The 25,036-nt window shown below is 68.0% G+C and overlaps 1 protein-coding gene across 1 annotated transcript; it reads right to left on the bottom strand.

Annotated features, from left to right (window-relative positions):
- Positions 1–25,036, bottom strand: BTBD16 (BTB domain containing 16). Its single transcript, XM_036423043.2, has 16 exons — positions 24,915–25,036; positions 23,041–23,209; positions 22,774–22,925; positions 20,204–20,274; positions 19,050–19,193; positions 17,462–17,551; positions 16,042–16,156; positions 14,315–14,384; positions 12,434–12,564; positions 9,696–9,815; positions 6,146–6,237; positions 4,758–4,840; positions 4,476–4,553; positions 3,076–3,174; positions 1,784–1,972; positions 1–850 (listed from the first exon to the last, which is right to left on the bottom strand). Exons 1-16 carry the CDS (start codon positions 25,034–25,036, stop codon positions 782–784), a joined length of 1,794 nt encoding a protein of 597 aa, XP_036278936.1. The 3' UTR covers positions 1–781.

The following is a 25,036-nucleotide window of genomic DNA, read 5'->3' as shown; positions in this document are numbered from 1 at the left end:
CTCATCACTGATATTCCTCTCTCTCCCTCTCCCTGCCTCTCTGAGTTCAATTAAATATTTAAAAACAAGTTTAGAAATAAAGTGGCAGAATGGTCAGCACGTCAGTCACTCTGCACCTATAGCTGCTCCCCCCTTCCCGCCTCTGGCTTCTGTGAGCCCAAGCTGCCGGGACCACAGCCGGGGGTGGGGGACGCCCCCAGCGGGAGGGGGTGTTTCTGCCGGGACCCCATCCAAGAACCCCAGAATGCAAGGTCAGCCTGGGCCCCCGGGGCCTTAGGGGCCGGTGATGGCAAATGGACTCAGGTCTCCACTGCTTCCCACCCTCAGACACCAAACGGGGTGCTATGGTCTGATCGTGCCCCACCCCCCCGCCATCCCACATGGAGAAACCCAACCCCAAAAGGGATGGCAGCGGGGTTGGGCCATTGGGAGGGGTGGCGCTCACCCGGGTGGGGCCCTCACAAATGGGGTTAGCGCCCTTCTCAAGGGGCCTTGGCCTGGCCCACCCGGCTGGCCGGCCCCAGGAGGACCAGGGGGGAGCTGGCTGTGCGTGGGCGGAGGGGACTCCCAGAAGCCACGCCCCGTCTGCCAGCGTCTGACCTGAGACCCCAGACCCCAGGCCTGGGAGCCACACATTCCTGTCACTCACACGGCCACACGCCGCTTAGCCAAGAGCAGAAACCACGGCTCCCAGGAACGTGGCCGATACTGGGTCCCTTCAGCGTCTTTATTTCCTCTGTGCAGAGCGGAGGGAGAGCGGAGTCACAGGCGCCTCGGAGCGTCAGGATGCCGGGAAGATGAAGGAAAAGCTCACGTAGATCGGGCTGCCCGTAGTCTGGATTTGCAAGACCTGCAAGACGAAGCCACGCAGAGGCCGTGGCTGGGCCCGCCACCCTCAGCTCCGGCTGCTCATTGGAGTCCCCAGTGAAGGCCTGGGAGATTCACTTAAAATGTTTACGTCTGCCCGGCCGGCGTGGCTCAGGGGTTGAGCAATAACCTATGAACCAGGAGGCCAGGGTTCGATCCCCGGTCAGGGCACAGGCCCAGGTGGCGGGCTGGACCTCAGTGTGGGCTGTGCAGGAGGCAACCGATCCGTGATTCTCTCTCATCACTGATGTTTCTCTCTCTCTCTTCCTCTCTGAAATCAATACAAATATATATATATATATATATATATATATATATATATATATATATATATAATTTTAAAACAACACCATTAGTGATTTATACCACAATGGAACTGATTAAAGGGGGAGAGAGAGAGAGAGAGAGAGAGAGAGAGAGAGGGAAAGAGAAATAGAGAGAGAGATGGGGGGAGAGAGGGAGAGAGAGGAAGATAAATGAGGGAAAGAGAGAAAGAGAGACGGGGGGAGAGGGAGATAAATGAGAGAGAGAGAGAAAGAGAGAGAGAGAAAGGGAAATAGAGAGATGGGGGGAGAGCGAGAGAGGAAGATAAATGAGGGAGAGAGAGAGATGGGGGGAGATAGAGGGAGATAGAGGGAGAGAGAGGGAGAGAAAGGGAGGGGGGAATAGAGAGAGATGGGGGAGGGAGGGAGAGAGAGAGAGGGAAATAAGAGAGAGAGAGGGAGGGAGAGAGAGAGAGGGAAATAAGAGAGAGAGAGGGAGAGAGGGAGGGAGGGAGAGAGAGAGAGGGAAATAAGAGAGAGAGAGGGAGAGAGGGAGGGAGGGAGAGAGAGAGAGGGAAATAAGAGAGAGGGAGGGAGGGAGAGAGAGAGAGGGAAATAAGAGAGAGGAGGGAGGGGGGAGGAGAAGCGCGCACCTGGCTCCTGCAGTGGGGCCTGACGAGGCGGAACTTCTGCAGGACGGGCCGGGTCCCGAACTGCTGCCAGCGGTCGCCCACCAGCGCCCGCGCCCGGATCTCGTACTGGACCAGGCGCTCGGGCCGCAGGCTGACCAGGCCATGCTCGCAGACCTCGGAGGGGAACCCCACGTCCGCCGGCCGGATCCTCTGCCGGGAGAGCCTCCCTCAGGCGGCCGGCCGCTGGCCTGGCGCTGGGACCCGGCTCCCGCCCATCGCCCGCCCTCCCCGCGGCCTGTGCGGAGCGGCCGCGTTCCCAGAATCCATTTCCCCGGCGCCCGCCGCCCAGTCCGCTGGCCTGGGGGCCCGGACTGGCCACCGGCCCATGGGCTGGGGTTCGGCCAGCCCGAGTGGCCAAGCCCGCTGACTCGGAAGGTCCTCATGGCGCTTTGCCGGGACTTAGAACCCACGTGGTGCCCGCCGGCGTGGCTCCGTGGCTGACGCCAACTCAGGAACCAGAAGGTCACGGTTTGATTCCCGTCGGGGCCCAGGCCCAGGCCCAGGCTGTGGGCTCGTCCCCTGTGGGCACTTCCTGCTGCCCCCACAGGCCAGCGGCCGCCTCAAACCAGCGCCCACCATGCAGGAAAGGAAGAGGAACCGAGCCCACTCGGGGAGCCAGAGCCTGGACCCCCTCCGCCCCTCCCCAGCCCGCTGCCTCCAAGGCCCCTCCCTCCTTCCCTCCCTCCTGCAGCTTGGCCAGAGGCCACGTGACCGAGGCACTCGGCCGGAGGGCTGCACCTGTTCCACCAGCTCCCACTAGTGAGCGCCCTGGATTGTGGCAGAAAAGCAAGCGCATCTCTGAGTCAGCTGCCCTGACTGAGCGGATTGGCCCCAGACTCGATGGATAAGGGCTGACCCGCTGTTACTGACGTGGGCGGACTGGGCCCAGCTGACCCGCTGTTATTGTCGTGGGCGGACTGGGCCCAGCTGACCCGCTGTTACTGACGTGGGCGGACTGCGCCCAGCTGACCCGCTGTTATTGACGTGGGTGGACTGGGCCCAGCTGATCCGCTGTTATTGATGTGGGCAGACTGGGCCCAGGCTGTCTCGGGGGGCCCAGGCTGTCTCGGGGGGGCCCAGGCTGTCTCGGGGGGCCCAGGCTGTCTCGGGGGGCCCAGGCTGTCTCGGGGGGGGGGGCAGGCTGTCTCGGGGGGGCCCAGGCTGTCTGGGGGGGGGCCAGGCTGCCTCGGGGGGGGGCAGGCTGTCTCAGGGGACCCAGGCTGTCTCGGGGGGCCGCCCGCCGCCGCCCGCACCTGCATGTAGAAGCTGTAGGAGGTGCTGTTGTTGCGGATGCCCCGCATGGCGAAGAAGAAGCCGTAGATGGCGATCATCTCCGAATAGGTCGTGAACTCCTGAGGGCAGAGACCAGCGTGACGAGGGGCCCAGCATCTGGAGGCCAGGGCACAGCCCGGCCGCATAACCCAGGGCTGGAGCCTTGACCTATGAACCAGGAGGTCAGGGTTCAAGCCCGGTCAGGACACACGCCCAGGTTTCCGGCTCCATCCCCAGTAGGGGGCGTGCAGGAGGCAGCCAATGGGTGATGCTTCTCTCTCATCATGGATGCTTCTCTCTCTCTCTTCCTCTCTCTCCGAAAGTCAATAAAAATAGATTAAAAAAGAAAAAATAGGTTCACCCCCGAAACCTTAAACACAGACGGTCCCGGAGCAGAGGGTCTGTGTGTGGGGGGGGAGAGGGCCGGGGGGAGCCTGAACCCAGGCTGCCAGCTTTCCCAGTTTTAGGACGGAAGCCCAGAAGCGCCCCTCCCCAGGAGCCGGCACAGCGGCCGCCCGTGGGGAGAGGTGAGGAGCCTGGGGGGAGATGCTGAAGGGCCCCCAGGCCCGTCTCAGGAAGGGTATTTTCAGGGGCGTGAGCGTGAGGAGAGGCCCCAGCTTCCTCCTCTGTCCCGGGCCCCGTACAGAGGTCAGCGGGCTCCTGCAGGGCCCCGGGCCCCGTCCCCGCGGTCAGCGGCCTTCTGCACGGCCCCGGGCCCCGTACAGAGGTCAGCGGGCTCCTGCAGGGCCCCGGGCCCCGTACAGAGGTCAGCGGGCTCCTGCAGGGCCCCGGGCCCCGTCCCCGCGGTCAGCGGGCTCCTGCACGGCCCCGGGCCCCGTACAGAGGTCAGCGGGCTCCTGCAGGGCCCCGGGCCCCGTACAGAGGTCAGCGGGCTCCTGCAGGGCCCCGGGCCCCGTACAGAGGTCAGCGGCCTCCTGCACGGCCCCGGGCCCCGTCCCCGCGGTCAGCGGGCTCCTGCACGGCCCCGGGCCCCGTACAGAGGTCAGCGGCTCCTGCAGGGCCCGGGCCCCGTACAGAGGTCAGCGGGCTCCTGCAGGGCCCCGGGCCCCGTACAGAGGTCAGCGGGCTCCTGCAGGGCCCCGGGCCCCGTACAGAGGTCAGCGGGCTCCTGCAGGGCCCCGGGCCCCGTACAGAGGTCAGCGGGCTCCTGCAGGGCCCCGGGCCCCGTACAGAGGTCAGCAGGCTCCTGCAGGGCCCCGGGCCCCGTACAGAGGTCAGCAGGCTCCTGCAGGGCCCCGGGCCCCGTACAGAGGTCAGCGGGCTCCTGCAGGGCCCCGGGCCCCGTACAGAGGTCAGCGGGCTCCTGCACGGCCCTGACCCAGCCCCGGAGGCGGCCCCACCCCCGGCCCGGCACCAATACCTTGTAGAACAGCAGCCCGAACCTCACCGCCTGGCGGGTGAGATCTTTCGCGAAAGCCATGTCGCCCCCACTCTCCATCTGCAAAGGAAACAGTTTACCCGCAGCCTGGTCGCCTTTTTAAAAAAAATCTTAAAAATTCTTACAGAGAGGAAGGGAGAGGGTTAGAGTCAGAAACATCCATGAGAGAGAAACATCCATCAGCTGCCTCCTGCACACCCCCTTCTGGCTGCCCTTGACCGGAATCGAACCCGGGACCCTCGGCTCTGGCGGAGCCGGACTCACTGCGTGGTAGTGGTTGGCGGTGACCCGGATCAGCCAGGACTCGGGGAAGAAGTTCAGGTGCCTCAGCACGTCCAGGTCCTGGCCTGGAGGGACAGAGGGCGCGTGAGTGTGTCTGCTCACGAGACTGCGCTGTCCCGTCTGCAGAGAAACCGGAGGGAGTCAGACGGAGCCCCCCCCCAGGCCCGGACTCACAGGCGAGCGGGACCCCCCCAAAGCGCCCCCATCCCGCCCGAGCGAGGGAAGCTGAGAGCCCAGGGCCTTCGGAGGCCTCAGAGCAACCTGGGCCACACCGCCTGACCCCGTCCCCACCGGAGAGCGCGGTGTTATCTGGACATCGGGCGTGGCCTGAAACGTCCCAGCCTGGCCGGCGGGGCCCAGCGGCTGAGTGTCCACCCAGGAGCCGAGAGGTCACCCGTCCCAGCCCGGCCGGCGGGGCCCAGCGGCTGAGCGTCCACCCAGGAGCCGAGAGGTCACCCGTCCCAGCCCGGCCGGCGGGGCCCAGCGGCTGAGCGTCCACCCAGGAGCCGAGAGGTCACCCGTTAGACTCTTGGTCAGGTCAGGCCCTGGTTGCCGGCTCGACGCCCAGTGGGGCAGGCAGCCAATTGATGATGTTTCTCTCTCATCGATGCTTCTATCCCTCTCTCTCTCTCTCTCTCTCTCTCTCTCTCTCTCTCTCTCTCCCCCCCCCCTTCCTCTCTCTAAAAATCAACGAAACATTTAAGAAAAGAAATAAAAAGTCCTCAAATGCTCTTTCAGACACAGAGATCTCCCTGGGTGGCCTGCTGGGCCGCTCACACACTCCCGTCTCCCTCCCTGCCAAGGCCCAGCTGCCGCCCCGGCCCGGAGCCTGAGGTTGGGAGCTCCAGTCTGGACCTCACGCAGCCCCAGTTTCCTCCCAAGCTCTGAAACGGGCACCCAGGGGCCGCGGCCTGGAGGCAGGGCTCAGGGGCACGGAGGGGGAGAGGGGAGGGGGTCCTCGGAGGCCTCGGCAGCTTGTGCTCCATGTCCAGCAGCCCCTCCCCTCCATCTCCACGTTTCCTGGAAGCTCTGTATCTGACCATTGTACAGACAGGTAAACTGAGCCCCGTGTGTGACCATTGTACAGACAGGTAAACCGAGCCCCAGCAGCAACTCTCCCAAAGCCTCACACGGCTCAGGAGTGACCACGAGGGATCTCGGCGAACACCTTGGGAACCATCGGGCAGGGCAGGTCCCCAACAGCCTCCCACGGACACACACCATGTCCTCAGAAACTTGGCCGGTTGTTCAGTGGTTAGAGCACAGTATCACCTGTGTTGCTCAGCGGATAGAGCACAGCTCCCCTTCCGTGTGGCGCAGTGGTTAGAGCACACACACACACACACACACACACACACCCGCGGGCTCACCTCGGATGATGCCGTGCAGGCGCAGGCAGAGGAAGATCTCTGCGAAGCCGCACTCCACATCCTGGTCCAGGAAGCAGGGCTTCTTGGGGGAGCTGGGGACAGAGCAGAGGCCTCAGAGCTGCACCGGAGCCGGTGGGGGAAGGAGAGCCCCATGGAGCCCAGCGGCTCCCCAGCCGGGCGGGCGGTGCCGGCTCGTGGGGCGGGCGGGGGGAGGAGGGAGAGGAGAGAGCCCTGTGAGGCCACCAGCCCTGACCGCCGGACAGATGGCCGTGTCCCCTGTCCGCCTCCTGCTGAGCCGGCGCATAGGAGGGCCCAGCAAGTACTGGCTAAGGGGCCGACGGGAGCACACCCTTCACAGGGGATTCTGGGACCCGGCTTCCCACCCGAGCCTCCAGGCTCCGGGACAGACAGAGGGGGTCCCAGCAGCCCACTCTGCCCCAGCGCCGTGTGTGCCCCCAGCTCAGCCAGGGCTGACCCCGCGTGGGGGCGGGGAAGGATTGGGAAAGACAGACGAGCGGAGGAACGCTGCTCCCTGACGGGACCCAGCAGCCCCCCACCACCCCCCGTGTCTACTCCACAGCCGATGCCACGAGGCACAGTGAGGGCGGGCAGGATGTTTCAGGGGTCTCCATCCCACTCCACTCCCTGCACCTGGCCCAGCCCTGCTTACCGCAGCCTCTCGCTCAGGCACGGGGGCCAGTGTTGGGACACAGGTTCACGCTCACAACCACAGCCGCTGGCTGTCACGGAGCTGGGAGGCTCTCCCTCCGAGCTGGGCCTTGTACGTGGCCCCGAGGGGACTGTGCCCCCTCGTCAGCCCGAGGCCTGACCCTGTCCAGACGCTGTGGCCGTGCCCCACAAATATAAGGTGACCAGATCGTCCTGCTTTTGGCAGGACAGTCCCGATTTCTAACAATTTTTCCCGCGTCCCGCGGCGTCTTAAAAAAGTCCCGGTTTTTTGAATCTTTCCAATCTGCTGCAGGTGCCGTGGGCCTCGGCCTGGCCTGTGGACCCGCGGAGGGGAACGCGGGTCTGTCTGTCCGTCGGCACCATGCCCGGCGCCTCTCCCGTGCCCGCCCGGCCGCCGGCACGCCCGCCTCGTCCCTCCCGCCGTCCCGCCACGCCAGTGTGTCTCCCAGGAACGCCATGGCTCCGCCCTGGTGCTCACACACCTGCACACGCATGCACACACGTCCACACGGACCAGGCTCTGCCATGCTGACTCCCCCACGCTCGGGGTCCTGCCCGCCGTTGCCATGGTTATCCGTGGTCGTCCCGACAACGAAGGCGAGGATGCCCTGCTGCTGCCCCAGGCAGAGTGGCCCGGGAGCGGGGAACCCGGAACCCCGTCTCCGCCCCCGCCTTCCCCCTCCTCCGCTCTGGCTGTCGCCGTCCGGCTGCCCGGGGACGTGGGACGCTGAGGAGCGACGAGGGGAGCGCCAGGCCCAGGAGGAGCAGGAACAGACGCTCAGGGACCCTGGAGGGACTCAGCCTGGGACGCGCTGATGGGCGGGCAGTGCCGGGCGGCCGGGAGGGACGCGGTCAGGGGTCAGGGGTCAGGCAGGAGCGGCCCTGCCCGGGCACGGCCTCCCTGGAGGAGCCACTGGGGGGGAGCCACTGGCGGGGCCTCGTGGTCGTGACTCATGGGTGTTTTTAAAGGAATGTTCTGGAAAGGACATCAGCAGCACGGTTACTCCAGGATGCTCCGTGCCATGACGGCGCAGCGGCCACATCTGCAGACGCCACTCATCAATCAGGAGACGCGCCTCCGCCCGCCCTGGGCCTCCCCCGAGACGCCGGACGCCGTGCCCCGGGGGGGGGGGCCCTCGGGCGGCCGGGGGGCAGCCGTTTGGGTTCATTGATGTTTCCCTCATGGATGTTTCTCTCTGTCTGTCCCTCTCTCTCCCCAAAAAGATCCATGGGAGGATTAAAAATCAATCAAACATACAAACAAACGAGCACTGGACCCAGGACCTGAGCATCCTTCGGCCCCGATGCCGCTCCCCACAGGACTCGGTGGACTCGGTGGACTCGGTGGACTCGGCGGACACGGCGGACTCGGTGGACTCGGTGGACGCGGCGGCTCTGGGCCCTGGCGCCAGGGGCTCCGAAAAGCCCCACGCTGGGCCGGCCTGGCTCCCAGCCGCTCCGGACGCGGCACCTTCCCCCGTGCCACAGCGGCCAGGGGGCACGGGAGCCCTGACCTCCGAGGCCACGCTCACCGCCCTGGTCCCCGGTCCCCGGGCGCGGGTCCCGGCTGCCCAGCCGGCCTCTCCCGGGCAGGGGCCGGGGGCGGGGACGCAGGGCCGGCCACAGGAGCGGCGATTCCCTAACCCCCCGCCGGGAGGCGCCTCGGGGCCTCTGGACACCGACCGGAGCCCCCGGAGCCGCCACAGCTGCCCAAGCCGGCCAGACGCTCAGAGAGGAGCCCGGCCTCCAGGGTCGGGAGCAAAGCTCGTGGGGCCTCGGCGGCTCTGGGTGCCAGGCAGACTCCATCCCTTACGGTGCCCGTCTGACCCCTCTCCCTCAGTTTCCCCGTCTGGAGAACGGGAATCACACACCAGCCGAGGAGGTGTCGACTGAACGGGTGACAGGTGGACGCCGGCAGAACCCCTGCTCAGGGAGCATCGCCGATGGTGCTCTGGTGCTGTAACCGGAGCCCAGTGCACAGACGGGGGGTCCCTCAGCCCGGATGTCCGCCCGCCTGCTCCCGGCCCCTGAGCGGCTGCCGAGGCGGCGGGAGAGGCTCCCGCCCCGTCACTGCTCGCCAGCCGAGAGCCAGCTTTCCGCTGAGCAGCCTCCCCAGCGGGCAGCTCCTGCGCAGAGCGACTGCCCCCTGGTGGTCAGGGCGCAGCAGAGCGGCCGGTCGGTTTGCACATTACGTGTTCTCCGTCAGGGACGTGAGGTCTGACGGGCGCGTCAGGGTGTGTGGGGGGGGGGGAGCGTGTGGGGCGGGACCTCTCCCCACAGGAGGAGGCCTCTTCCTTCACGGACACCAGTTCTCAGAGCCCGAGGTCAGGTCCTATCCCCACACCCACACGCCAATCTCTCTCTCAGGGAGCCGTGGGCCCGGGCCTCCCGCGTCCCGCCCCGCACTGGGCACTCCGAGGTCGCTGTGAAAAACGCCGTCACCGCCGCCCCCCCCCAGTACCCTGAGCACAGAGGCGCCTGCACGCCCTCCCCGCCCTCCCCTCCCCTCTGCCCTCCCCTCCCCGCCCTCCCCGTGCTGTCACCAGCTGAAGAAGCCATCCCTGCCCCCGCCCAGTGCCCTGAGCACACTGGCTCCATTCCCGCCCTCACTCACCTGCTGAAGAAGCCATCACCACCCCTGCCCCCCGTACCCTGAGCACAGAGGCGCCTGCACGCCCTCCCCACCCCTCCCCGCCCTCCCCCTCCCCGCACCCTCACCTGCTGAAGAAGCCATCACCGCCCCCACCCCCCGTACCTGAGCACAGAGGCTCCATTCCCGCCCCCCTCACCTGCTGAAGAAGCCATCACTGCCCCCACCCCCCATACCCTGAGCACAGAGGTGCCCTCCCCGCACCCTCACCTGCTGAAGAAGGCCAGCACGGCCTCGAGCGTGGGGAAGGCCAGCAGCCGCGGGTTCACCTGCAGGTACACCCACAGCAGCAGCGTCTTCAGCAGGTGGAACTCACTGAACACAAACAGGCTGCGCGGATGGACAGACGGACGGGGGCCTGTCAGGGGGGGAAGCTCCTGCGAGGCCGGGAGAGGGCGAGGGAGGGGGTGCGGGAGGGGGCGCGGGAGGGGGCGCGGGGAGGGGGCGCGGGAGGGGGCGCGGGGAGGGGGCGCGGGGAGGGGGCGCGGGAGGGGGCGCGGGAGGGGGCGCGGGGAGGGGGCGCGGGAGGGGGCGCGGGGAGGGGGCGCGGGAGGGGGCGCGGGGAGGGGGCGCGGGAGGGGGCGCGGGAGGGGGCGCGGGAGGGGGGCGCGGGAGAGGGCGAGGGAGGGGGCGAGGGAGGGGCCGCGGGAGGGGCCGCGGGAGGGGGAGCGCAGGTCCGGGCAGGGAGTCCAGGCCTGCGCCGCGGGCAGCCCGGGGAGGGCGGCTTGGGGGCCGAGCCCAGGGCCTGGCACATGGCCACGTGCTCGGGGAGCAGCGGCCGCGGTCACGGCGGGGCCTGGCTCCGGGCCTCACGCGGCCACGCAGCCTGGGCCTCCCCGGAAACGAGGAGTAAAGAGCGGCCGGACCAGCGGCGTGCCCACTGGTCGGCGTTTCTGTTCGGCTCCCACTCAGGGCACAGGCCTGGATTCCAGGCTCCATCCCCAGTGGGGGGCGTGCAGGAGGCAGCATATTGATGCCTCTCTCTCTCTCTCTCTCTCTCTCTCTCTCTCCCTCCCTCCCTCCCTCCCTCCCTCCCTCCCTCCCTCCTCCCCTCATTCTAAAATCGATATATAAATTGCCCTGGCCGGTCTGGCTCAGTGGATAGCGCATCTGCCTGCAGACTGCAGGGTCCCGAGGCGGATTCCTGATCAGGGCAGGTCGTGGGCTCCATGCCCAGTGAGGGGCGTGCAGGAGGCAGCCGGTCCGTGGTTCTCATCATGGATGTTTCTCTCTCTCTCTCTCCCTTCTTCTCTGACATCAATAAAAATATATATTTTTTAAAATAAGGTAAAATCACACGAATTAAAAAAGAAACGGTAACAATGTATCACAGCCCTCTCACCCATCACGTCCGCGGTCACGGAGGGGAAGGCGTGACACTAACGGGACGGGAGCAGCCCTGCCCTCTCCTCCCCCGCCCCCCCCCCCCCCCCCCCCCCCCCCCCCCCCGCTGTTTCTGGGCTCAGGGGCACCATCGATCTGGCTTGTTTTCAGCCTCCACAGGGGCCTGGCCGGGGCCCTGGCCGGACCGGACCCACCGGTCACCGTCTGGGCCGTGACGGTGAACGGAGGCCAGAGGGCACAGAGCCACCGGGAGGATGTCCCCACCAACACGCTGCCAGGACTCACCCCCCGAGGCCCCTGGTTTGCCTCCAGGTGGGGCGTGTGGGGGACACAGCTGGCCGATGACTCTCCCTCCCTGTGGCTGTTTCTCTCTCCCTCTCCCTTCCCCTCTGACATCAATAAAAACACATTTTAAAAATAATAAATAAAGCAGGTGCCGCGGACGTCAGCGGGCCGAGGCGTTGACTGCGGAAGATGTGAGTCAGGCGCTGTGGCCCGGCCACTCCGGGCGCGAGGGCTGCTGGCCGCCCAGCCCCCGAGCTCCGGCCGCCTGGCACCGAGCGCCCGGGCGGGCGGGCACACACAGGGGGAGGCCCGGGTGGCGGGCCATCAGTGATGAGGTGAAGTCAGTAAAGGCCCCGGTTTCCACATCGGTCATGTTTCCCCGAACTTGTGAGTCCAGACACGGGCACGCAATGTTCCCGACGCCTGTCCCCACCGCGTGTTTTCCCGTGCCGCCCTCCTGGCCCCTGGCTGGGGCGGACGTCCCCCCTCTTCTCGGTTAAATGCCACCGGCCGGCCGCTCAGTCTTTCCGAGGGCGGGTCACCCTGTTTATCTCCTCACCGTTCACAGCTCTGCCCCCCAGCCCCGGGGCGGGAGGGCGCTGTGGGGCGGGCGGCGGGCCGGGCAGAACCCGGTGCCAGGCTGTGGTGCCGACGGTCTCGAGGCTCATCTCTATTTCTTATTTTTTAAAATGTATTTTTATTGATTTCAGGGAGGAAGGGAGAGGGAGGAGAGAGATCCCTGTGCCCTGACCGGGAATCGAACTGTGACCTCCTCGTTCACAGGTCGGGGCGAATACTGAGCCACGCCGGCTGGCCGGTTTGATCAGCGGCTAGAGTGTTGGCCTGTGACGGACGGAAGGGTCCCAGGTTCGATTCCCGGTCAGGGCACAGGCCCAGGTTGCCGGCTGGATCCCCCTTAGGGGGCGTGCAGGAGGCAGCCGATCCATGATTGATTCTCTCTCATCGAGGATGTTTCTCTCTCTCCCTTCCTCTCTGAAATCAATAAAAATATTTCTAAAAAATTACGTAGGCAATTCATTAATTAATTACCAGGTGGACACTGGAGGGTCCTCACCCAGATGAATACCGTGAAGAGAAGCCCCCTGCGCCCCGCAGACCACCCCACGCCCCAGTCCCCCGGACGTGCAGGGTGAGGGTTTGAAATGAGGAGGTGCAGCCCGCAGTGTGCCCAGCAGGGGCTCAGGGGCCCCTCCCGCACCTTCCTCCCATCAGCCCTGCTCCCCCAGGCGCCGGCCTGCACACACGCACACGCACGCACACGCACACGCGCGCGCACATATGTGTGCAGCCGGGCTGACCTGGGTGACCGCAGCACGGTGAGCAGCAGCTCCCTGGGGATCTTCTGCAGGTGGATCTGCCGCCCCACCTCGGCCACCAGGTTCATTTCCATCCACTTCTCGCAGGCGGTGCTCAGCGGCTGCTCCTTGTACTGAGGAGGGGAGAGGCTGGTGGGCGAGGCAGCGGGCTCTGGCGCCCCCTGCCGAGCAGCGGCGGAGTGACGGGCGGGAGGAGCACAGGCCCAGGCTCACACCTGTCTGCCAGGCCCAGGCCCGCACCGTCCCTCAAACCAGCCCTCGCTGCACCGAGCCACTGCTGTCCCGACCTGACCGATGGGCACACCGAGGCCCGAGGGTCCTCCTCTCGCCGGGGTCCCGGGAAGCACAGAGCCGGGGGCCACCCCGGAGTCCGGCTCCCTCCCCCCTCTCTCCCTCCCCCGCTCCTCGGGGCCACCCCGGAGTCCGGCTCCCTCCCCCCTCTCTCCCTCCCCCGCTCCTCGGGGCCACCCCGGAGTCCGGCTCCCTCCCCCTCTCTCCCTCCCCCGCTCCTCGGGGCCACCCCGGAGTCCCCTCCCCCCTCCCCCCTCCCCCGCTCCTCGGGGCCACCCCGGAGTCTGGCTCCCACCCCTCCACCCTCCCCCCTCCCCCCTCCCCCCCTCCTCGGGGCCACCCCGGAGTCCGCCCCCCCTCCCCCCTCCCCCGCTCCTCGGGGCCACCCCGGAGTCCGGCTCCCTCCCCCCTCTCTCCCTCCCCCGCTCCTCGGGGCCACCCCGGAGTCCGGCTCCCTCCCCCCTCTCTCCCTCCCCCGCTCCTCGGGGCCACCCCGGAGTCCCCTCCCCCCTCCCCCCTTCCCCGCTCCTCGGGGCCACCCCGGAGTCTGGCTCCCACCCCTCCACCCTCCCCCCTCCCCCCTCCCCCCCTCCTCGGGGCCACCCCGGAGTCCGCCCCCCCTCCACCCTCCCCCGCTCCTCGGGGCCCCCCCGGCGTCCGCCCCCCCCCCCCCCCCCCCCCCTCCTCGGGGCCACCCCGGAGTCCGCCCCCCACCCCTCCGCCCTCCCCCCTCCCCCCTCCCCGCTCCTCGGGGCCACCCTGGAGTCCGCCCCCCCTCCCCCTCCCCCGCTCCTCGGGGCCGCGTGCCAGACGGGAACGCAGACGCCGCCCGCCAGGGCTTTGGTCTCTGGGGACGGGGCCGTGGCCGAGGGGGCGGTCAGCGTGTCTGCGCCGGTGTGAGCGGCCGCTCGGGGAGCTGCGTCCGGAAGGCCAGGGCTCGGACCCAGCACAGCCACCGCGACACCGCGGCCTGGGGGAGAGCTGGTTACCGCCTTCCTTCCAGCCCTGCCGGGCCCGGGGTGTGTGTGTGTGTGTGTTTGTGTGTGTGTGTGTGTGTGTCTGTGTGTGTCTCTGTATCTGTGTGTGTGTCTGTGTGTGTGTGTCTGTGTGTGTCTCTGTGTGTGTGTCTGTGTGTGTGTGTCTGTGTGTCTGTGTGTGTGTGTGTCTGTGTCTGTCTGTGTGTGTCTCTGTGTGTGTGTCTCTGTATCTGTGTGTGTGTGTGTGTGTGTGTGTGTGTGTGTGTGTGACGCGTTCCCCATGACCCCATCGGGAGGCCCGGGCGGCGGGCGGTCTGCTCTTTGGGGGCAGAAGCCTGTGCTGCCCCCAACCCACCCCCAAGGTCAACGCTTGTCTACCTTTTGGGTGTAAAAGCATCCTTTTCAAAACAGGTGCTTTTTCAAAACCATTCATTCGGTTCAAACCATTCAAACCGTTCAAAACGCTGGCACGCCCCCGTCGGCACCTTGGGGGACACGGTGGCCGGGGTGGGGCCAGGGGGGTAGGTGGGGAGGGGCGGCGGGGGGCTGGGGGCGGGGGGTGCAGGGGCGGGGGCGGCCAGCTGGTGGCGCTCACCTTGCAGCCGGCCATGTAGAAGCTGGCCACGTTGCTGGGCGAGAGCCCGTGCACCATGATGGTCACGCACCTGCGGGGACAGACACAGGCTGCTGGCCTGGCCCGGCCGGGGGGAGGGGACGCGCGGTACTTTGAACAATAAGACTGAGCCGGGCCGAGCGGCTCAGGGGTGAGCTTCGACCTGTGACCCAGGAGGTCAGGGTTCGATCCCCCGTCAGGGCACAGGCCCAGGTTGTGGGCTCATCCCCACTGTGGGGTGTGCAAGAGGCAGCTGATCCGTGATTCTCTCTCATCCCTGATGCTTCTGTCTCTCTCTCCCTCTTCCGTCCTCTCTCTGAAGTCAATAAAAATATGGTTTAAAATTTTTTTAATTTAATAAAACAAAACCCCCAATAAAACTTAAAAGAAAAAGTGTTGGGGTGGGGGGCGGCGGGGGACGGGGGGCAGGGGGCAGGGAGGGGGAGCAGGGGGGGCGGTGAGGAGAAGGGGGCGGTGAGGAGAAGGGGGAGGGGAGCGGGGGGGTGAGGAGAAGGGGGAGGGGAGCGGGGAGGCGGTGAGGAGAAGGGGGAGGGGAGCAGGGGGGGGCGGTGAGGAGAAGGGGGAGGGGAGCGGGGGGGTGAAGAGAAGGGGGAGGGGAGCGGGGAGGCGGGGAGGAGAAGGGGGGAGGGGCGGGGGGGTGAAGAAGGGGGAGGGGAGCGGGGGGGGGGGGCGGGAGGAGAAGGGGGCGGGGAGCGGGGGGTGAAGAAAGGGGGAGGGGACAGAGGGGGGTGAGGAGAAGGGGGGGCGGTGGAGGAGAAGGGGGGAGGGAGGGGGAAGGGGCGGGGGGTGAGGAGAAGGGGGGGGGGGGAGGGAGAAGGGGGAGGGGGGGGGGGCGGTGAGGAGAAGGGGGAGGGGAGCGGGGGGGTGAAGAGAAGGGGGAGGGGAGCGGGGGGGTGAAGAGAAGGGGAGGGGAGGCCGGGGGGGTGCGGGGGGGGTAGGGGGGGGGCGAAGAGAAGGGGGTGAGGGGAAGGGGGGGGGGAGGCGGGGGGGGGGAGGAGAAGGGGGGGAGGGGAGCGGGGGGGGCGGGTGAGGAGAAGGGGGCGTGAGGAGCAGGGGGGGGCGGGGGGGCGGTGGTGAGGAGGGGAGGGGAGCGGGGGGGGTGAAGGGAGAAGGGGGTGGGTGGGGAAGACGGGGGGGATGGGAGGGGGGCGGTGAGGAGAAGGGGAGGGGGGGGGGGGAGTGCGGGGGGGCGTGAGGGAGGGGAGGGGCGCGGGGGGTGAGGCGAAGGGGAGGGGGAGTGGGGGGGGGCGGGGGAGGGAGGAGAAAGGGGGAGGGGAAGCAGGTGGGTGGAGGGGTGAAAGAGAAGGGGAGGGGAGCGGGGGGCGGGGGGTGGTGGGAGAAGAGAGGGGGAGGGGAGCGGGGGGCGGGGTGAGGAGAGGGGGCGGGAGAGGGCGCGGGGTGCGGTGAGGAGAAGGGGGGCGGTGAAGAGAAGGGGGAGGGGAGCGGGGGGCGGGGAGGAGAAGGGGGAGGGGAGCGGGGGGCGGTGAAGAGAAGGGGGAGGGGAGTGGGGGGCGGGGAGGAGAAGGGGGCAGGGGGGGCAGAGGTGAGGGGAGTCACTGTCCCGCTCCCTCTGAGCCGCAGGGCCGTGCTCCCGGGAGAAACCCTGACGCGCAGCCCAGGGAGAGGAAGGGTCCCGAGCCGGGTCCTCCCCAGCCCCCACCTCCGCCAGCGGGCGCCCCCCACGCCACCTCTGGAACAGGCTGCTGAACTGGAGGGCGTGCGCGGAGGCCAGCACCCCCAGCACCTCGTCCAGGCCCAGCTCCACCTGGCTTGTGTACAGGTTCTTCAGCGCCATGGCGAAGGCTGGGGGCACCCAGGGGACAGAGAGGGAGAGGGAAGGGGAGGGAGAGGGAGGGAGAGGGAGGAGAGAGGGAGGGAGAGAGGAGAGAGGGAGGAGAGGGAGAGAGAGGGGGAGGGAGAGAGAGAGGGAGGGAGAGGGAGAGTGAGAGGAGAGACGCGAGGAGGGAGAGAGAGGCAGAGAGAGGAGAGGAGGAGAGGGGAGAGAGGGAGGAGAGGGGAGAGGAGACGGAGAGGGAGAAGGAGAGAGAGGAGAGAGCGCCATCAGCGTGGGCTCTGCTCCCGCCCCTCGCTCGCACCCTCCCTGCAGGTGCTCCGTCCACAGCGGGTGAGAAGGGAGCCCGGGACAGAGGCCGTGCTTGCTGGTTGGGTTTGTGTGTGCGTGTGCGTTTTTTGCATGTTGGTATATGTTTGCATGTTGGTGTGTATGTTTGCCTGTTGGCGTGTCACTCTCTGTCTTTGCGTATTTATGTGTGTATTTGCACATTGGTGTGCCTGTGTCTGAATGTGTGTGCATGTGTGTCGTGTGTGTCTGGGTTTGTGTTGGTGTGTGATTGTGTGTTGGTGTGTGTCTGTGTGTTGGTGTGTGTGTTGGTGTGTGATTGTGTGTTGGTGTGTGTTGGTGTGTGATTGTGTGTTGGTGTGTGTGTCTGTGTGTGTTGGTGTGTGATTGTGTGTTGGTGTGTGTTGGTGTGTGTCTGTGTGTTGGTGTGTGTGTTGGTGTGTGATTGTGTGTTGTTGTGTGTCTGTGTGTTGGTGTGTGTGTTGGTGTGTGATTGTGTGTTGGTGTGTGTCTCTGTGTTGGTGTGTGTCTGTGTGTTGGTGTGTGTCTGTGTGTTGGTGTGTGTCTCTGTGTTGGTGTGTGTCTGTGTGTTGGTGTGTGTCTGTGTGTCGGTGTGTGTCTGTGTGTGTGTGTGTCTGTGTGTTGGTGTGTGTCTCTGTGTCGGTGTGTGTCTGTGTGTTGGTGTGTGTGTTTTGGTGTGTGTCTGTGTTTTGGTGTGTGTGTTGGTGTGTGTCTGTGTGTTGGTGTGTGTGTGAAGTCTGGGCGGCTGTCCCCCCTGACCCCTCAGAAAATGAACACAGCCCGGCCACGGGGCTCAGGGGCTGGACGCTGACCTGTGAACCCGGAGGTCAGGGTTCATTCCCGGTCGGGCACAGCGCGGGGTGCGGGCTGGACCCCGGTGTGGGGCAGCAGGAGGCATTGTGTCAACGTGCTTCTCTCCCGCTCCCTCTCCCTCCCTCGCTCCCCCTCTCCCCTCCGCTGGGACGCACACACACACACACACACACACAAACACAGGCCGGCCTTACCCAGCTTGGTGACCAGCGGGTCGTTGATCCTCAGGGCGATGGTGAGCCTCTTCACGCGGGATTGCTCTGGGGCCTTCTCGGCCGGCGGCCCTGCGGGGGGCGGGGGGGGGGAGGGCCCGGTGACTGCGGGGGGCGGGGGGGATGCCCGGTGACTGCGGGGGGCGGGGTCGGGGGGCCCGGTGACTGCGGGCGGGCGGGGGGCGTCGGTGGACTGCGGGGGGCGGGGGGAGGGCCCGGTGACTGCGGGGGGCGGGGGGGGGCTGCCGGTGATGCGGGGGGCGGGGGTGGGCGGGGGGATGCCGGTGACTGCGGGGGGGGGGGGGGTCGGGAGTGGCGGGGTTCTGCGGGGGCGGGGGGGGTGCGGTGGCGGGGTGACTGCGGGTGTGGGGGGGGTGAGGGGCCCGGTGACTGCGGGGGGCGGGGGGAGGGCCCGGTGACTGCGGGGGGCGGGGGGAGGGCCCGGTGACTGCGGGGGGCGGGGGGGGGCCCGGTGACTGCGGGGGGCGGGGGGGGGGCCCGGTGACTGCGGGGGGCGGGGGGGGGGGGGGGGCGGTGTGACTGGCGGGGGGCGGGGGGCGGGAGGGCCCGGTGACTGCGGGGGGCGGGGGGGGGGGGCCGGTGACTGCGGGGGGCGGGGGGGGAGGGCCCGGTGGACTGCGGGGGGCGGGGGGGCGGGTGGGTGACTGCAGGGGGCGGGGGGGGGGGGGGGCCCAGTGACTGCGGGGGGCAGGGAGGGGCCCGGTGACTGCAGGAAGGACCCCCGGGCCGGCCTGGAGCTTGCCCCGCCATTGCTGCGTGCATGCATGCGTGTGTGTGTGTGTGTGTGTGCATGTGTGCGCGCACGTACGTACACGTGTGTGTGTATTGTGTGTGCGCGCGTGTGCGTGTGTGTGTATGCGCGCGCACTTGTGTGTGCATGTGTATGTGTGCGCGCGCACGTGTGTGTGTGCCTGCGTGCGTGCTGGGGCAGCGGTGCCTGCGGATGATCCTGTGGGAAGAGCTGAGGCTCACAAGAAGCCGTGAGCAGCGGGCAGCCGTGGGGAGCACGGGGTGGGCCCTCCAGGCCAGTCTGAACCGCTCTCTGCCCAGCTCCCTCGGGGCAGCCACACACGTGGCATCGGACACGGAGGCAAAGGGACACGCGTGCCCAGCCCCCCGGAGACACGGCAGCTGTGGCAGGGGAGCGGGGCCCGCACACGGCGGTCGGGGGGCCGGGTGGCCGGTGCGGGGCTGGGGGCCGCCGGGCGCACCGGGGAGAGCCTCCGGGGGAATGGAGTCCTTCCTGGAGCCGAGACCGTGGCGTCAGACCGGGCCTTCCCCGCGGGGAGCCACGGAGACGCCACAGCCCACGGCTCTTCCCGGAGCGGCCGCCTGCCCGCCGGCCGGCGGTGAGACCGGCCGCCTGTGAACAGGTCCGGCCACGACCGCGCTCACCGCCACCGGCCGGCTGGGCGCCGCCCCGTCTTCTGGGCGCGCAGCGAGGCTGTGACCCACTTCAGACGCAGACGGGCTGAGTCCCGAGTGAGGCCCCGCCACGGCCTCGCTCCACCGCCGGCCGCCCGGCTCCGCGAGGCTGGCGAGGACGCACCTGTCAGGACCCGCTCCAGGTCCCGCGGGCGGCCGGCGGGGGCCCGGCTCAGGGCCGAGACGTAGAGCTTGGTCAGCGTCTGGGACTGGAAGAGCTGGGGCAGGTGCAGCTCCCACTGGAAGCCCAGGCACTCGAGGTCACCCACTGGGAGAGGGAGCAGCCGGAGCGCTGTGGCCACCCACTGCCCCGCCCGCCCCGCCCGCCCGCCCGGCCCCGCCCCCGCCCGCCCCCTCCGCCCCCCGCCCGCCAGCCCGCCCCCCCGCCCCCCGCCCCGCCCCCGCCCCCCGCCCCGCCCCCCCGCCCCCCCCCCCCGCCCCCCCCCCCCGCCCCCCGCCCGCCCCCCCCCCCCCCGCCCCCCGCCCCCCGCCCGCCCCCCCCCCCGCCCGCCCCGCCCCGCCCCCCCGCCCCCCGCCCGCCCCGCCCGCCCCCCGCCAGCCCGCCCCCCGCCCGCCCCCCCCTCCGCCCCCGCCCGCCCCGCCCGCCCCAGCCCGCACCCCCCCCACCCCGCCCGCCCCGGAACAGGCGGCCCCAGGAGGACAGGCCCGGGGCTCCCTGGCTCCGGGGTATGCCGGCGGGCCGGGCAGGGTCCTGGGTCACCCAGGAAGTCCCCGGACACGGGACGGATGGGCAGAGCACCCTGGGCCGCCCCGTGCAGCCTCCACGCACAGACGTCGGCTGGGCAGCGTCTGGCTCCCGTGTGCTTCTGTGGTTAACCCTTCCCCTCCTGAGGGAGTTCCCTCCGTTCGTTTTAGAGAGGCGGGGGGGGAGGGGGGGGCCAGAGCAGAGAGAGAAGCCGCCGCCTGAGAGAGACACAGCGATGGGCTGCCTCCCGCCCCCATTCTGACCGGGGCCGGGAACCTGCAGCCGAGGTCGGAGCCCCGACCAGAATCGAACCCGGGACGGAACCCTTCTGTCCGAGGGCCGGCGCTCTGTCCACTGAGCCACACCGGCCAGGGTGCTGTGTCCTCTTTGGCATGACCATTAGCACCCGAACGTGCGTCCGCCCAGGTGGTCAGTCACCACACGTCTGGCGGACACTGGTGGCGCCGGCCACACCGCGGGCCGAGCCGGGCTGTCGTGGCCTCTGCTCGTGCCTCCGTGGAGACCACGGTCCCCGACGTCAGCCCCCACCACGGGCCCGGCCTGGCACTCACCTCCGTCCCCGCTCGGCAGAGCCTTCTTCAGCGCCCCGGAGCATTTCTTCTGGATCTGGGGGATGCACAACCTCAAGGAAAAACAAAGCCCAGGTGTTAACAGGCTTCTCCATCCCTGCAGAGGCAGTGCCTCCGGCACCGGCTGCCGGGCCGGCCACACCTGCCACGGCCGCCTGCTCAGGCCCGTCTGCGGTCAGACGACTGCTCCCAGGAAAGGAGATGAAGCTACATGTGCCCAGGGGGCCCCTCTGTCGCGGAGACTCTGAAACAATGTCTGGCACACAGTAGGTCTGGCACACAGTAGGGTCAGGCACACAGTAGGTCTGGCACACAGTAGGGTGTGGCACACAGTAGGGTCAGGCACACAGTAGGGTCAGGCACACAATAGGGTGTGGCACACAGTAGGGTCAGGCACACAGTAGGGTCAGGCACACAATAGGGTGTGGCACACAGTAGGGTCAGGCACACAGTAGGGTCAGGCACACAGTAGGGTGTGGCACACAGTAGGGTCTGGCACACAGTAAGGGCTCAGGAGACATCTGATGTGAGGGAGAAAGGCTCAGGGCTCTGCCAGGAAGTTAACTCAAGAACACTTCTGTCAGGCTCTGCACTCCCTGTCTCCACGGGTCCAAAACCGGAACCCAGAACCCACCCGGGCCAGCCCGAGCCCCTGCCAGTGTTCTGTCTCAGGAAAGGGCCCGGCTGCCCCAGGCCTGCCCGTGTCCAGACGCAGCAATTACCTTCCGGGTTCACCCATCGCTCTTTACAATTTTTATAGGTTTTTATTGGTTAGGTTTTTTTTTTTTCTTTTTTAGAGAGAGAGAGAGAAAAGGAAAGAGAGAAACATCAACATTGACCGGCTGCCTCCTGCACGCCCCCCACTGGGGATGGAGCCCGCAGCCCGGCCTGTGCCCTGACTGGGAATCGGACCCTGACCTCCTGGTTCCTAGGTGGATGCTCCACCCTGAGCCATACCAGCTGGGCTCCTCCATCACTCTGCCTGGTTGCTCTGGCCTTCGTCTGAGCCACCATCACTCCCCCGATCCCCGCAGGTCTCCAGCCTCCCCCCACCCCGCCCTCCTGCCCTGAGGCACCCGCACTGCACGCCCCGCACTGAGGCCCGTCCTTTCTGCTCGCCCGCTGCCCCCAGCCTGGCCAGGGGCTCCTGCGGCCCCCACCCCATCCTTCTCACAGCCTGACCGCCCCCTCCGCCCTCCCCCATCTTGCTCCCTTTCCCTGGACTCGGCCCTCGGCCCCCGGAGGACTCCCCTGGCCGCTGACTGGCACGCCCGGTCCCTGCTGGGCGAGCGAGGGGCTGCTCTCCGGGGAGCTGGGCCGGTGCCCGCCCTGGCAGCACCCCATCCTGCAGTCTCGGGGCGCCTCCTCCTCAGCCTCCGCACCACACCTGACCCCAGCAGAGCCCGGCCCAGCCCCGTGGACGCCGCCAACGCCCGTCAGGGATCAGCGATGCGCACAGAGCTGATGCCGTGGACACCACCAACGCCCGCTGAACAGAGGCAGCAGCCTGAGGTGGTGCCCGCCCTGGAGGGCAGGCAGCCGGGGCCCTCGGCACCGCACCTGTCGGCGTCGCCTTAGCCGGGCGGCTCTCCCCGCCCCCGGGGACCGTGGGGCTGTGCGCGGAGGGGGCTCAGGGGCCGGAACCCCTGTCCGGGCCACGACCAAACACCGTGGCCCTTCCCCGGGGAGGCGGCTCCCTGTGACACGGCTCCGGAGCCAGGAGGGCGGCTGTTTATGGTCGGAGCCCTGGCCTGGGCCGACCCCGCGCCGGCTCCGTCCTGGGCTGACCCCGCACCGGCTCCATCCTGGGCCGACCCCGCGCCGGCTCCGTCCTGGGCCGACCCCGCGCCGGCTCCGTCCTGGGCCGACCCCGCGCCGGCCCGGTCCTGGGCCGACCCCGCGCCAGCCCGGTCCTGGGCCGACCCCGCACCGGCTCCGTCCTGGGCCGACCCCGCACCGGCTCCGTCCTGGGCCGACCCCGCTCCGGCTCCGTCCTGGGCCGACCCCGCGCCGGCTCCGTCCTGGGCCGACCCCGCGCCGGCTCCGTCCTGGGCCGACCCCGCGCCGACTCCGTCCTGGGCCGACCCCGCGCCGGCTCCGTCCTGGGCCGACCCCGCGCCGGCTCCGTCCTGGGCCGACCCCGCGCCGGCCCGGTCGGCGACCAGGAAGAGCTGCGAGGTCAGGGTTCAGACCCGGGTCCCAAAACAGAGCCCGGGCGGAGGAAGCGAGGGCGCGCCCATGAGCTCAGCGGCCTGGCAAACATCACCGTCACCCGGGCGGGAGGTGCCAGACGGCGGCCCAGCCGGGGCCTGGCTGCCGGCCCAGACGCCCGCGTGGGGCGGGCTCTGCGGTGCTGATGCCCGGGGCAGGCGGCGGGCACTTCAGGGCGAAGGCGCTGGGAGGGCCCGGCCGGCGTGGCTCAGGGGTGAGCATCGACCTATGAACCGGGAGGTCAGGGTTCGAGTCCCGATCAGGCACGTGTGGTGCAGAAGAGCCCAGCGCGGAGAGCGACGGTGCCTGAGCCACGGAGGGAGGGCGGGCGCGGCCCCTACCTGTCCGGGGCGGGCAGCGTGTTGTCCACGTCCAGGCACATGGCCTTGCACATCTGGGACAGCGCCAGCAGGTCCCGCGTGAAGGGCTTGGCCGACAGGCGCCAGCGGTTGGTGGTGCCGGCCACCTGTCGCTCCGGCCGCGCCCTCTGCTTCTGGGGAACAGGAGGGAGGAAAGGGCATCTCAGTCCCACACGCGTGCCGTCCCGTCCCCAAGGCTTCTCAGTCCCACACGCGTGCCGTCCCGTCCCCACGGCGTCTCAGCCCCACACGCGTGCGGCCTCCCGAAGGCACGGCGGGAAGCACGGCCGCACACGCCAGTGCGGTCTGTGCGCACACGGCCAGCCCAGCCATGAGCCTCTGCTCCGGGCGGATCCGCTCGGCCAGAGGCTGAGGCCCAGAGACTCGGACCCGGGACCGGAGGGCTGAGGCTGCGGGTCTGGGAGAAGGTGCAGACCCAGAGGCGGCCCGGGCAGAGGCCCCGGGAGCCGCCGGGCGAGTCCTCACCGGGCCGTGGTCCGGGAGGCCAGGTGGAGGGCCGCCGGCGGCCAGCTGTGTTTTAAATCGTGTCCGTCTCCCGGGTCCGCTCAGTGGCGTTCGGTGCGCGCCAGGCTGTCAGCCACCAGCACCCGATCAGGGATTTCACTCCCCACAGGAAGCCTGGACCCCCACCCGGACCCCCGACCCCGACCCCGGCTCCTGGAACCGGCAATCTGCTTGCTGCTCCTGCCGGTCTGCTGTTCTAGCTGTAAATGTTTTATGTTCTTATTGACGTCAGAGAGGAAGGGAGAGAGAGAGATCGAACCCACAACCCAGGCATGCTGCTGGTTCAAACCACTCAGGAGCATCAGCCTATGAACCAGGAGGTCAGGGCCCAGGCCCGGGCGGGGTTCCATCCCCAGTAGGGGGCGTGCAGGAGGCGGCCAGTCCCTGATTGCCTCTCACCATTGATGTTTGTCTCTCTCTCCCCCTCTTCCCTCCTCTCTGATGCCAATAAAGATATATTTTAAAATAACTACAATGATAAAATAGGTCCAGGGCCCGGCGCGCGGGGGGTGGTGGGGATGTGGAATCGGGGTCCCGCAGGGCAGTCCGCTCCGGCCCCGCCCTCGGACCCCTCGGCCACAGAGCGGCCGCGGGCACGGACCCCGGGGACGGGCTGCGGCTCCCGCACGGCGGCCACTCACCGGGTTCAGCATCTTCGCCAACGGCAGCGAGGACTCAGGGGGAGGAGGGAAGGCACCTGGAAGACACAGCGGGTGATGTTTACATTCTCCTTTTTTAAAAACCACATTTTTACTGATGTCAGAGGTTCCCAGGCCGACGCCCTGCCCCTCAGCCACCGCGGCCAGCTGCAGACATTTTATTATTATTATTATTTTAAATATATTTTATTGAGTTTTTACAGAGAGGAAGGGAGAAGAGAGAGAGCTAGAAACATCGATGAGAAACATCCATCAGCTGCCTCTTGCACACCCCCCACTGGCTATGTGCCTGCAACCAACGTACATGCCCTTGACTAGAATCGAACCCGGGACCCTTCAGTCCACAGGCTGACGCTCTGCCCACTGAGCCACACCGGCCTGGGCCAGCTGAAGACATTTTAAAAGACGTTCCGAGGGCTTCCTCCAGTTACTGTGGAGGAAACGGGCCTGAAGAATCTGTATTTTGCCACAAAAGTACCAAGGAGTGTGGGGTGTTTATCAAATCAAGAGATTATCTAGTTTTTACTATATTTTTTTTTATTTCAGAGAGGGGAGAGGGACGGAGAGAGAGAAACATCAGTGATGAGAGAGAAAGGTGGATCGGCTGCCTCCTGCGCACCCGCGCTCCCTGGGCCCGGCCAGGGGTCTAACCGGGGCCCGGCCCCCAGGTCCAGCTCAGCCCCGCGCCCCGCGGCCGGGCTGGGTGTAGCAGCGTCAGGAGGCAGACAGTTCTCTGCGGGGAAGGGGCTCCTGGAAGCAAACCAGAGACAAGCAGGTTCTCCCGTCCCCCGAGGAGGGACCAGGCCGGTCAGACCCGCTCCTGCGATGGTCCCGGCCCCCAGCCCCTCTGCCTCCGGCCCTCTGCCCCCAGCCCGAACCCCAGGCCCCCCGCAGCCGGTGGGAGGGGGGAGGACGGGGCTGAGGAGCGGCCACACTCACGCTCCGTGTGCGTCCACAGGGTTGTCTGTGTCCGGCTGGCTGTCTCCCTGCAGGACTGCGTACTCCGCGAAGGCTGCCCTCAGCTTCCTGGTGCTGTGGGCGCCGTGGCGACTCCGGGACAT

This window comes from Pipistrellus kuhlii, unplaced genomic scaffold (assembly GCF_014108245.1).
Source record: "Pipistrellus kuhlii isolate mPipKuh1 unplaced genomic scaffold, mPipKuh1.p scaffold_m20_p_75, whole genome shotgun sequence".
NCBI classification, from domain to species: Eukaryota; Metazoa; Chordata; class Mammalia; order Chiroptera; family Vespertilionidae; genus Pipistrellus; species Pipistrellus kuhlii.
This window is presented reverse-complemented; position numbering and strand designations above follow the sequence as displayed.